This window comes from Sinohyriopsis cumingii, unplaced genomic scaffold, assembly GCF_028554795.1.
Source record: "Sinohyriopsis cumingii isolate HCF-2022 unplaced genomic scaffold, ASM2855479v2 utg000229l, whole genome shotgun sequence".
NCBI lineage: Eukaryota > Metazoa > Mollusca > Bivalvia > Unionida > Unionidae > Sinohyriopsis > Sinohyriopsis cumingii.
In genome coordinates this window covers 973,143-987,111 of record NW_028315879.1, presented here as the reverse complement: position 1 = coordinate 987,111, position 13,969 = coordinate 973,143, and the positions used below count along the sequence as shown (strand labels likewise).

The window sequence follows — 13,969 nt, the reverse complement described above, 5'->3', positions numbered from 1 at the left end:
TCTAAGACTATAAATGCAATATAAACATATAAATCTCTTATATTTGTTGAATGCTGCGTACATATTTATATTTAACACATAAACACACACACACATAAAGAATGCACACATATACATCTTCATGGCGTAGATGACTACAAAACAAAGTAGTGGCGGTATCACAGTTAGGTATATAATATTGTTTGTGGAATGACATTAACAGAAAGAAGAAACGTGTGAAGCAATTTCACACTAGAAAACATTATGCTGGTATTTTTTAAACACATTCAATCTATGTCCATTATAAGTCCCTGCACAGTACATTCTGGCACTTACGATGACAGTCTGATCAATACGGCTATTATGTAGAATAAGCCCACTTTATTCGATTTTCCTCATTCTTATCTGCTTTCTCCTTATTATGAAACATACCATGAGATTCTAGTCAGAGTTAAAACATACCATGAAACTGTAGTGAATTAAAACATACCATGAGACTTGTGAGAGCTAAAACATACCATGAGACTGTAGTGAGTTAAAACATACCATGATAATGTAGTGAGAGTTAGAACATACCATGAGATTGTACTGAGAGTTAAAACATACCATGAGACTGTAGTGAGGGTTGGAACATACCATGAGACTGTAGTGAGTTAAAACAGCCATGAGTATGCAGTGAGAGTTAAAACATACCTTGAGACTGTAGTGAGTGAAAACATACCATGAGACTGTATTGAGATTTAAAACAGACCATGAGATTGTAGTGAGTTAAAACATAGCATGAGACTGTATTGAGAGTTCAAATATACCATGAGACTGGAGTCAAAATAATAAATTTTCGGTATTATACTTCATCAAGTGGCTCAACCTTATAATTTCCTAAATTTAATCAGATACGTTTGAGAATAATTTAAATAAGTGAAGTGAATACGGAATATCAAACACATCTTGATAAAATCAATTCATAACATTTTACATGATTCGATAAAACATTTTTCCTCAGGAAGCGGATACTTTGGAAATATTTGCGCTTCGGAGAGGTTTTGTGACGCAGCTTGGTTTTGATATGGACAGCATGTTTTACTGACACCCTCTTCATTTCTTTACTAGGTCTAATAATAAATATATTCCATTCACTGCAAAGAGGGAGAGAGATAGGTATATGAACATAGCATCACATTTTCCTATCAAAGATCATGTGTTTATCCAAGATAGGGAAGTGATATCACCAAAATGATGTTAGTGCAATGTTATATTTTATTGCACGATTATATTTCAATCTCGAATATATATATATATATATATATATATATATATATATATATATATATATATATATATATATATATATATACACACACACACACACATACCGATTGAACGATAACGGTAAGAAACGATATAATGACAAGGAGACACGGACAGTCAATTTGGCAGACAGACTCTCGGACAGAACGAAAAGAGGTCGATATATATGGCTTTAATGCTTAAATGTATATTTCTATTTTCTGTTGTTAAAAGTTTGTGTCTTCGATACAAACTTACTGTGTGTAAGTAAATCGATGCCGTCATCGCAGTGACAATGGCCATGATCATTAAAGTTGTTGGCGCACTTCACTTCCTGTGATGTATGGGTAGAACAGGCATTGGCACAATTCAGGTCAGTGTAGCATGCATGAATCTCAGCTGCAATTATATTCAGTACGAAACCTTAAATATCAAGAACTGATGCGGTTCCCTACGTTCGTTCACGTTATTTTCCTTATCGTCACCAACAATTATAATTTACTTCATTATCTCCTTTTTTCGATATAAAATTATGTATCAATTACGAGAGGAATTATCTAAATTGTCACTTTATTCCTTGGTATTTCCCTTCCTTCACGCCGTAACTAAATTACGTTCAAGGAATTATTTATAATTAGACGACGAATAATTTACGTAGACGACAGAAAAATTAACAGATTTAATGCTAGTTTCATGAACCCTTAACATCTTGGTTCCAGGGACATTGGGCTTAGTGCTTAAGATATGGCAAGATAAGAGAGACTCTTGATCAGAGTAAGTTTTCGCAACATGTTTATTTCCTAACTATTCCTCAACAGTTTAAAAAAAAATCGCCTCTGATTAACGTCACTCAAAGGAGGGAGACACGTACTAAAAGCTTCATTGAGTATTTGTAAAGATATCGGATGAATTCTTATCAGTCCGCCCTTGCTTTGTGTATGCATTATGACATAACGAAAATTTACATTCGTTGAATATTCAAATTTGGTATTAATTAGTTTGAAATCGTCAGGCCGATAGGCACTTTTACACAAAATCCATCCAGAACTCTCGAAGACTCGCACCAAATAACGTATGTTTTTTGCTATTTCGTTATTATATATGTCTTCATCTTCTGGAATTGCACTAGATAGATAGATAGATAGATACCATCATCATCATCGGTAAAACGAAAGCATGCTTTAACTTCGTTGCCTATTTAAAATTCTTTTGGGCTTTTCTAACATTGAAAAGATTAGGAATTACGTAAGTATGCTTTACTTAATAAGTTTTCATCGATTGACAATCCAAATACATAGTGTCAGACCCTGGTTGACATGAAAGTTTGTGTGTGTTTGTATTATGGATATAGAGAAGAGACATTAGTACAGAATGATATGTAAATAAGAATAGTTTGGTGGTATGTGAAAAGATTACTTTGAAATCGGTGGTTGAGTAATGATAATAATAATAATAATAATAATAAAAGTTAAATGAATAATAATTAAAATATTAGTAAAAATAGTCGAAATCAGCAGATAGTATCAAGTACAAGTGGTTTCAAGATATTGGATATGATTGGCAATTTGGCAATTGGAATGGCTTGGTGTTACATTCTTCTTCGATTCTAAAGCGATTTTGCAATTTATACGACAGAGTTGGACATATTTACAATAAGGAAATGTTTGGACATCTTGGGAAATGTTCTTTTTAAAGTCTACCTGTGTTAGGACAGCTACAATGCCCGTGTCCCCCAAGACCGTGACAAATGACTGTAGTATTTGTAGGACATATAATGGCAACACAATCCCCCGTTGAATGGCACTCAGGTTCGGAGTGATCATGGTCGAGGTCTGGATTCGGTAGCTGACCTAATATAAAATTTTGGCATTTTTAAACAATTCAGGTCTGAAAAGATTATATTTAACATTGGATCAGTTGAAGACATTGTATATTCTATGAAATGATTACATTTAGCATTATACCAGTTGAAGCCCTCGCTAGGCGCTCAGAATTAAGAGGTTAGTGTTAGAACTGGTCGGCCTGTTTTCAGGATAATGTGACTGGTAGGGGACATCATGCTACATGTCTGCGGCGTGCTAGATGTCACTCCAAACTGCCACACTGCAGACATCGTAGCAATATGAAAACAGTTTAAAGCTAACTTAAAAATCGAAATCACAAAACCACCCACACATACACACACACAGACTTCAAGCCAGCATACATTCTATGAAGAATTACAGCTGTATAATTGTGTAAGATCATCTAAAATATCATCCAAAAAATGATTTTCTCTCTCTCTCTCTCTCTCTCTCTCTCTCTCTCTCTCTCTCTCTATATATATATATATATATATATATATATATATATATATATATATATATATATATATATATATGTGTGTGTGTGTGTGTGTGTGTGTGTGTGTGTGTGTGGTTTGTGTGAGTATTTCTTTGTCTTAAAAAATGTCCGTAATTTGATAAGACAGTTTGAAATCCATACCTGTGCAACTCTTTGCTGATAGCAGTGCTACAACGAAGAAAAAGAACGAATCAGTCTTAAGAAAAGAATAAACCCAATTCAGAATGGTAATATTTAGTTACAATTACGGCTTTTGGCATCAAATTGATAACTGAAAATGAAGAATTCGAATTACAGAACAACATCGACTTACCAGTTACGCAGAAGAAACTATATGACAACATCATTTTTCAATCAAACTGTATTACTTGAAAAGTCAGATTCCCTGATATGGTATGAGATGGGCTCACCATTTGAAGTCCCTTATATATTGAAGCACTACAGGTGCGGTAGATGATAATTACGCATGTCCCTTATGGAGTTAATGTTGAAGACATGCATCTGGAGAAATTCCGGCGATATCATCAAGTGCTACCGTGCAGTGAACGAAAACAAAGTGCATTGGATATAATACCGTACTGAGTTATATTTTGAATCCTTATGAAATTCCATAACAGAACAATAATCTATGCATCTCCAAAAAATAAACTTCGAGAAATTTCTTGTTATCCGAAAATTTTCATTTTTCATTCATCCTATTAAATTTACAAAATCACTATTAACAAAATTCACACCAAAAATAATTTGTGTAAATGTTTCTGTTCATATGACTGTCCAATGGTAATTAATGAAGGCAAAACAAAATGTTTGATTTTGGGGACATCACAAAAGCTACACAAGTCAGGGAACCAGGACTATATTTTGCAATAAATAATCATCCGTTAGAAAATGTCACAGATGAAAAGCTTGTCGCTGTGTCCGTAGATAATAATTTATTATGGAATGACCATCTTGATAAGCTTAGTAAAACAGTCAACCAAAATTGCCCTACTCATCAGAATCAGAAATATTTACCCTTGGAACATCGCAATCTATACTACAAGTCATATATTCTTACAACAATGGCTTATTGTTCAAATGTATGGCGAAACTGCTCAATCTGAGACAGACAGGATTTATAAACTTCAGAAACGAGCAACACGGGTAATTTTAGATGCATCTTTTGATCATCCCTTAAAAGCATTGTTTACAGAACTCAAATGGTTCACAATAAATGACAAGATAGATTTTCACAAGGTAGTTCCTTTATATAAATGTCTACATGGAAGTGCACCAGAGTATCTTCAGGACATTTTCAGACCTTTGTCAACACAGTACCAGTTGACATCAATATCACATGAAACCTTCTAGCACCAAAACCATGAACAGAGCAATTTAAAAAGAGCTTTCAATGACCTGGTACAGTTCTGTGTAAAATCTGCTGAACATATTAGAGTATTTAAGAAGAGATAACACGAGCATGTATGTGTTTCTAATAGATAATGGAATTTAGTATTTTAATACTAAACATGTTAAAATAAACAGTAATTGGTATCTTCATATAATGTACATTGTTATACTCTCCTTAAGAGGGCCTCAAGGGAGAATAGTCCTTGACTAGTGAGTCACCTTCCATAAATAAAGAATATTATTATTATTATTATTAATGAGGGTCACGGTCATGTGTACATTACCGTAATAAGGTGCTACTCTAATCTATGCATTTTCTTTTCATTTTGTTATGCATAATAAATATTTGCGTCATATGTTGCCTACACTTGACATCGTAATTATCCCATTTAGTTAAGGATCAGCTACTCACACTTTAAATGCGCCAACACTAATCTTAAGGCTAAAAATACATGCAATCTGCCTAAAAAAAGCAAAATATATTTCCACGAAGTTATGGGGCAGTGGGGTAGAAAAAAAATGGTTTGATCGTATGTTAAATTAATGTAAGTTATTTTAGTAATAAGAAATTACTCGTAATCTGGATTTGCAAGATAATACGTAGCTTAGATTTCTGCAAAAGTCATCGTGGCGTATATCATTCTTGACCCATTCTTAACCTGTCTCCACTGTGAATTTATTCATTTATTTTCAGGTCTTAAAATATCGCATACATTTATTCAGTGTCCGATTGAATCTTGAAACATGAAATCCTATGGCTGTCGTCCTGCTCACGACAAATAACGCATTTATTTATATTGTGGGGAAAATATTTATGACAACGGACAACCAGCCTCTCTCTCTCTCTCTCTCTCTCTCTCTCTCTCTCTCTATATATATATATATATATATATATATATATATATATATATATATATATATATATACATATATATATATATATATATATATATATATATATATATATATATATATATATATATATATATATACATATCGAATGATGGACCTCCGCTCTGGAGGCGTAGTTGTTAGAGCGTCCGCCACGGATGCAGGAGGTCGCGGTTTCAAACCCCAGCCGAGTCATACCAAAGAATTTAAAAACGGTACAAACAGCGGCAAAATCTAGACTTCATTATAAACTGCCACGCTGCAGACATCGTACCGATATGACTGAAAAACTGGTATAGCATCGGTAAAAATCCAAAACTCTCTCTCTCTCTCTCTCTTTGAAAGTATAACAACATATATTCAGAAATCATCAATCTTCTTGCCAACAGGCAAATTTATATTATTTTACAACTACAGGTATAGTTATTACTAACGCTGCTATTTCTATTACAAGAAGATCTAATCATAGTTAATGTCGTACCAGAACCGCCTATATAAAGTGGTAGGAAAAACAAAGAATAATTCATCAGTATATTCTACAGTACTGCTACTAATATGACTATATATGTTTCCACTTGAATAAAGCAGTAGGAGTGACAAATAATAATTCATCTGTATATTCTGGGTTTCAAGGGTTGTCATCGCCGGGGGGCGATTGTTGGAGATAAGCACCCACTTCCCTTGGAAATCTCCCAATGGCTTGCGTCTTTTAGAGCCTCTGACAACCAAATCCAGCTCCAGGCCTTCACGAGTGGCGGAACCTGTTTAAACTGACTGGAGAAGGGATGACAGGCGAACTTCTGGCGCCTCAAAACCAGATGCTTCGGGCAGATGGGGCTCGTTAACCTTGGGTGGTCGCCCATCTAGGAGAAGGTAAACTCCGATTTCAAACCTTCGCTGCCTTGCGACTATACCCTCTCAGGGGAAAGGCTAAGGGAGTAAGCCCCAACAGAAAATCCGGAGTCGGAGTCCCTAAGGTGACTTGGCATTGATTTCAGTGTCATCTCGGCAACTCCTGCGACGCAGCTGGTGCCATGACGTATCGGCTTGTCCTTTCCCTTGGATCCATCAGCTGCGTGGAGAGGGGAATCAGCTGCATGGGCAACAGTTGATTCTCCATATCACCCTGCTCATGCTTGCGTCCTGGAGAGGACACTCCAGCTTCGCTCCATAGCGTCAACAAAACACGGGAAGCAGCAGTTTACCGGTTATAAGTCACCGCTCGATTGACGTAGAGCCAGACGCCAGGAGTTGCTTCCGACGGTGGGAGAGACCAACATGTTTCACTGGACAGCTACCGCATGCCTCAAACTGGGCAGCCCCCAGCCAATAAGGTGCCGTCCCGCCACATTTCGCCTGCCTTGCTGGGTGCGTAAGGCTTATCCAGTCAGCAGCAGATATTGGAAACATCAGAGGCATGTACGATGGCATAAAGAAGGCAATGAGTCCCACGAAGAAACTGACAGCACCACTGAAGTCTGCCACAGGTGATACCATCCACAACAAGGGCAAGCAGATGGAGCGTTGGGTGGAATGCTACTCCGAACTGTACTCCAAAGAGAACCACGTGACCAATGATGCCCTCAACGCCATTGAAAACCACACTCTCATGGCCGAACTGGACGAGAAACCTACTGTAGACGAACTAAAGAAGGCCTTAGAGAAAGTGTCCCTCGGTAAAGCCCCAGGGAAGGATGGCATCACAGCAGAACTCATCAAGTGTGGATGTAGCGTGCTTCTCACACACCTGCACGACCTCCTCTGCCAGTGCTGGGACGAGGTGGCAGTGCCTCGGGATATGAGAGATGCTAACATCATAACCCTGTACAAGAACAAGGGCGACAGAAGCAACTGCAACAACTACAGGGGCATATCACTTCTCAGCATCGTGGGTAAAGTCTTCGCACGCGTCATCCTGAACAGACTGCACACGCTTGCTGACAGAGTTTACCCAGAGTCGCAGTGCGGGTTCCGCGCAGAGAGGTCCACAATCGACATGATCTTCTGTCAGGCAACTGCAGGAAAAATGCAGAGAACAACACGGACCCCTCTTCCTGGCCTTTATAGACCTCACCAAGGCATTTGATCTGGTCAGCAGAGACGGACTCTTCACAATCCTGGCGAAAATTGGTTGCCCCCCAAAGCTGCTAAGCATGATCCAGTCCTTCTACAATGACATGAAAGGCACAGTGCAGTATGATGGCTCAACATCCGACCCCTTTGACATCCACATTGGAGTTAAACAGGGCTGTGTCCTTGCCCCCACGCTCTTCGGCATCTTCTTCGCAGTCCTGCTCAAGCACGCCTTTGAGACGTCCACAGAAGGGATTTACCTGCACACACGATCAGACGGCAGACTCTTCAACCTGGCACGACTGAAGGCAAAGAGCAAAGTGCGTGAAGTAACCATCAGGGACATGCTTTTCGCAGACGATGCTGCTCTAGCCACCCACACAGAAGCTGAGCTTCAGTGCCTGATGGCCCGCTTTGCTAAAGCATGTGATGAGTTTGGGTTAACCATAAGCCTAAAGAAAACAAACGTGATGGTTCAGGACGCGGACCTTCCATGCATCATCATCAACAACTACGAACTTGAGGTGGTGAGTCAGTTCATGTATCTCGGCTCTACCATCACCAACAACCTCTCGCTCGATGCTGAGCTCAACAAGCGGATCGGAAAGGCATCAACAACTCTCTCCAGGTTGTCGCAGAGAGTGTGGAACAACAGCATGCTGACCATGAACACTAAGATCACCGTGTACCGTGCATGCGTGCTAAGCACTCTCATGTATGCCAGTGAAACCTGGACTCTGTACGCCTCACAAGAGAAAAGACTGAGCGCCTTCCACGTGCGATGCCTCCGACGCATACTCGGGATCACCTGGAGCGATCGAGTAACAAACAACGAGGTGCTCTAGCGTCCCAAGATTCCCAGCATGATCACACTCCTCCGCCAACACCGCATCAGATGGCTGGGCCACGTACGTCGGATGGTTGACGGACGGATCCCCAAAGACATTCTTTATTCGGAACTCGCCTCTGTCAAAAGGTCGATCGGACGGCCACATCTCCGCTTCAAGGATGTCTGTAAGCATGACATGAAAGCCCTTGATATTAATGTCAACACCTGGGAAGAGCTCGCTCTAGACAGATCAGGCTGGCGACATGCTCTGATCACTGGTCTGAAAGCCGGACAGGACAAGCAATGCTTGCTAGCTGATGAAAGACGATCGCAGAGGAAGAAGAAGCAGCCTCATCCAACACCCGACACAACCTTCAAGTGCAGCAGGGACTGCCACTCCGGCATTGGACTACTTAGCCACAGCAGACGCTGCACAACCACCAACCGGGATATCTCTCATGGGCGCAGTTCCATCGTCTCTCTAGACTAACGGATGCCAACACCTATTCTACAGTACTACTACAACAATGACAATATAGGTTTCCACTTTAATAAAGCAGTAGGAGTGACAAATAATAATTCATCTGTATATTCTACAGTACTACTACAACAATGACAATATATGTTTCCACTTTAATAAAGCAGTAGGAGTGACAAATAATAATTCATCTGTATATTCTACAGTACTACTTCTAATATGACAATATCTGTTTCCACTTGAATAAAGCAGTAGAAGTGACAAATAATAATTCATCTGTATATTCTACAGTACTACTACAACAATGACAATATATGTTTCCACTCTTTTTAAAGCAGTAGGAGTGACAAACAATAATTCATTTGTATATTACACAGTACTACTACTACAACGACTATATATGTTTCTATTTTAACAAAGCAGTAGGAGTGGCAAATAATAATTCATCAGCATATTCTTCAGTACTACTACTACTATGACTATATATGTTTCCACTTGTTTTAAAGCACTAGGAGTGACACATAATAATTTGTCTGTATATTCTATAGTACTACTACTACTACTATGAATACTACAGTAGCTTACTATATCCTTTCCTCCTCCTGTTTCCACAACTACTACTAATACTATCGCATACTGCTCAATTAAATCACAATTTCACCATTTATTATTTAATAGATACCTTTTGTATAATATGAAAAATGTAGACTAAGTTGGAAACACTCACGGTTAGACACATTTTTTAAATCAACAGTATTTATCGCGTGTAGAATCAAACTATATGAATGACATTTTGAGAGGATCTCGCTATAATATACACTGCGTCAAGGGATTGAATTTAATTACGGCAATGACCACTAAGCTAAGAACACATTTTCCTGCAACGTAATTAGACGTTTAAAACTTTGAACTGCTAGCATTGCCTTCACGCTTCATTCTACATTAATTTACAATGTGTTCAAAAAAATATGAATGAATCTGATATCAAACTCGTGCGCAAAACTCACTGGCTCACTCAATATATATATATATATATATATATATATATATATATATATATATATATATATATATATATATATATATATATATATATATATATATATATATATATATATATATATGGGGGTGATACTGAATTATCGATTTCACTCATGTAGATTAAGTTGGAATCACTCACGGGTAGATACATTTATTAATTTATTAAATCAGCTGTATTTATCGCGTGTAGAATCAAACTATATGAATTACATGATCATCAGAGGATCTCCCAAAAATGTACGTTGCGTCAAGGGATTGAACATTATTACCGTAATGAGCACTAAGCTAACAACATGATTTCCATCAACGTCATTAGAAGTTTAAAATTTTAACTGCTGAATTCTACATTCATTTACAATGTTTTGGAAGAGCTTTTACAACATACAAACCCCTCCTACATCATTGCCAACAAATGATCTTAAACATATCTACACTCATTTATTACTAACACAGTTGCAACTGTTACAAAGCTAATCCTGCAACCTTATACAACAGGATGAAGGATTGGATTTTAGTGAAGACATAAAAAGTAATTTCATGAATGTGATATTTATTTATGATTGTGCGATGGATGAATCTGAAATCATACTCGTGTCATAAAGTCCAACAATAGACTGAACAGAATGATCCGCACTGTGTTATACGCCTGATATAAGGAACTTATATCTATCCTAACTGGAATTAATCAGAACATGTAAAATAATTTAAACAAATATATAACTGATTATATAACTACCCTGGTTATGGTGAAATCAACGGCCATAGAGCTCAAGAGTAATCAGTTTTCTCACAGCAGGCAGTTTGCTCCTGCAGAGTTAGATGAATCGAACTAAGTAGTTTGACATATCTAAACAAAAACTATAAATCACCCTCGGGCAACGCCGTACCAAATAACAAAAAGCGAGCACATTTTCATTCAGGTATAATGCTTTCAGGTATAATGCATTAACTTTGATTACACCTAATCCCGTAATAAGATATCGATTGGAACCATACATACGGATGCTACTACTTCGACTACTTGCATGAATATATCTGATTCTTATATTTTCATTATTTATTCTAAAGTGCTCGCCTTTACAAATATCTGCCATTTCACCTCTGTCCGCAAGGGTTCCAATCTCAGGATCAGCCAGTGTGGGTATATGAGAAAGCTTGCCAGTAGTTCCCGTTGGTCGATGGTTCTTACCAGGGGTTTTCACTGGTTCTTCCTCCACCTACTATACCAGCTGCCATGTGTAGCCTATCTTGCGATGAAAACTGGCGTTGAATTCAGAATAACAATGACATTTCACTACTGCTACTACGACAACAACGTAGTGTAGGGAAAGACAGTGCAAATATTTGAGATATGTGAGTGGTATACAAGATGTTGATCTTGCGTACATAGAATCATAGTATGGACAACGTAGCTTAAGAGTGAACGTACTTGTTCAGGTACATCATTCGATCCTCTTGTAGACTCCTGTAATGACAACTAATCGGGAAGGACAACACATTATAGTATTATTCATGAAGGAAAGCAACAACGAAGGATTCGCAGCAGCAATGGCAAAGCAGGATACAAAACTAAATGCAAGAAGTTCATATATCACGAGGCAGGATCCACCACTCATGCTGAATACAGTAGCCAAGAGAACGTTCAGAGCGCAACACCAAAGAAAGCAAAGGAAAGAACAACATCAACGTCGCAAACTACTTTGTAGCCTCACCCGACGGTAGCAAATGGCACGGCAATTAAAGAATTTTGCCGATTATGATCATCACGAATGTATGTAAGAGAACAGAAAATAAAAAATAAAAATATGAAATTTCCTTTGTATATGGATAAACATTGTTTATTCAAACACGAAGCAACATTTCAAGAAACAAAATTTCTTACATATTAACATTACAAGATATACAACATAAATATAAACAAGGTAGCATTAAGAGATAATCCTAATAAAACTTTCTGGTAGACAATATACATACATTACCGTGCAAATATTAATAATGAGATTTCATAACAAACAAAAGAAATGTTTACGATAAAAATATTTATGTTGCCAGTGAATTATGTTGGATTGGGGTGACTTCAGGCATACACATAAAAGACATTATAACAATAAAAGCGTTTTCTCAAAGGAGAGAAGGGATGAAATAAAGGTATAGCAGCTAAAACTCAAAGGTATCTAGACATTCATGTTATTACATCATTCGAGAAGATTTTTATACCGTTTCCATTTAACTCTCTCGCTTGAGATGACCAAATCTACGAGGTCTTCTAAATGAAGATCAATACACCTGGCTGCAGTGGTCAACGTAGTGGACTAGACGGAAATCGGATAACACAGGAACTGCACATTATCTTAACCTGACATCTTCATTGGAGCATTAAACAGCAAGATCTTCTGAAGGAAAATCGATACACTTTGCTGCAGATGTCAACGTTGTAGACTAATAGGAAATCGGATAACAAAGGTACTGCACATTATTTTAACCTGAATTAATCAATGCTGCATCTTCATTCGTCTCGCCTGAAACAACAAGGTCTTCGGAAGGAAAATCGGTTGAAGTAGAAGATACTCTGCGTAGCTGCTAGACGCAAATTAAAAATAAATAAATAAATGAAAACGTTGCCAACAATTAAGAAATAAAGTACCACGTATAGTGTTTCTGGAGGAATATATAGTCAGACGTCAATAAATGCATCAGATGCAACACTGATGTCTTCAGATCTATAGATTTATTTGTCATGACTTGTATAATTGTCATATGAATTATTAAATTAAATATCAGCAAGTTATCAAAATTATAGGTAATTATAGTATTATTCGTAGAGCTCGGACTCCTATCATTACTGCCTCTGTACCTGCGTTTTTATTTATGTCGTTCTACTTTTATTGTTGAATTACTTCACAATCCGTTCACAATAGTGTTATGTATACTTATTTGTACTATTTGTTTGCTTTTCTCCATAATTATATGTTATGTATATCTCGTTATTCTAAAATTGCATTTAGGCTAAAATGAAGTTAATGGACTACCTGACTAATGACATCTATTGTGTAAACATAATACATAGCTATTATTTCTCTATGATTAGAGATTACATATTATTGGACGTAACAAGATGTTTTTGAATATGAGCTAGGATATACATATATTCACTGGGAAATCCCAAAACTCGTTGACAACTTTAAATGTTTTAGAGAGGAGACTGACCTACATTCCATCTCTACTACTGAGTCTTAGAAATAGAAAATACTTCCTTGTAATAACAACAACAATCACATTAATGGTTAATATACATACATTAATTCAGATAGAATATGCATCTGAAGTGAGAAGCATAAAAATAATCTTAATATTGAATGTGCAACATTATATCTAAGCATGCGAAATATTCCATTCAATAAACATACTTGTTCGGACGTAAAAGCCGGGCAGAATTGTTTATAATATAATTTGTATATATAATTTAGATCATAATGTAAGTGCACTTAAAACAGGTGCAACTCTGACTGTTTACCACGCTGATAATGTACGGACTGGTGCATTACGTGTTAGGTTGGAGGTCAAACCTATCGGATACAGCTAACGACTATGGAAAACCTGTACCATACCAATCTCCTTAAGAGATTCCGAGAAAGAGAGATGGTCACCAATTTTGCCGT

At 37.2% G+C, this 13,969-nt stretch overlaps 1 protein-coding gene across 4 annotated transcripts in view; it reads right to left on the bottom strand.

Moving 5' to 3' along the window:
- LOC149774431 (uncharacterized) overlaps positions 1-4,055 on the bottom strand; it is a 30,544-nt gene extending 26,489 nt beyond the window's left edge. For 2 of the 4 annotated variants that reach the window (XM_089945303.1, XM_089945306.1), the window contains exons 1-4: positions 3,923-4,052; positions 3,751-3,777; positions 2,967-3,116; positions 1,525-1,665 (exon numbers count right to left, since the gene is read on the bottom strand). In XM_089945303.1, coding sequence (XP_089801429.1) covers positions 1,525-1,665; positions 2,967-3,116; positions 3,751-3,777; positions 3,923-3,956 — 352 coding nt within the window. In that variant the 5' untranslated portion in view covers positions 3,957-4,052. Of the gene's footprint in view, positions 1-1,524; positions 1,666-2,966; positions 3,117-3,750; positions 3,778-3,922 lie in introns of all 4 variants that reach the window. The other 2 variants (XM_089945308.1, XM_089945305.1) reach the window with 2 other exon arrangements.
- Between the last annotated feature and the right edge of the window lie 9,914 nt (positions 4,056-13,969).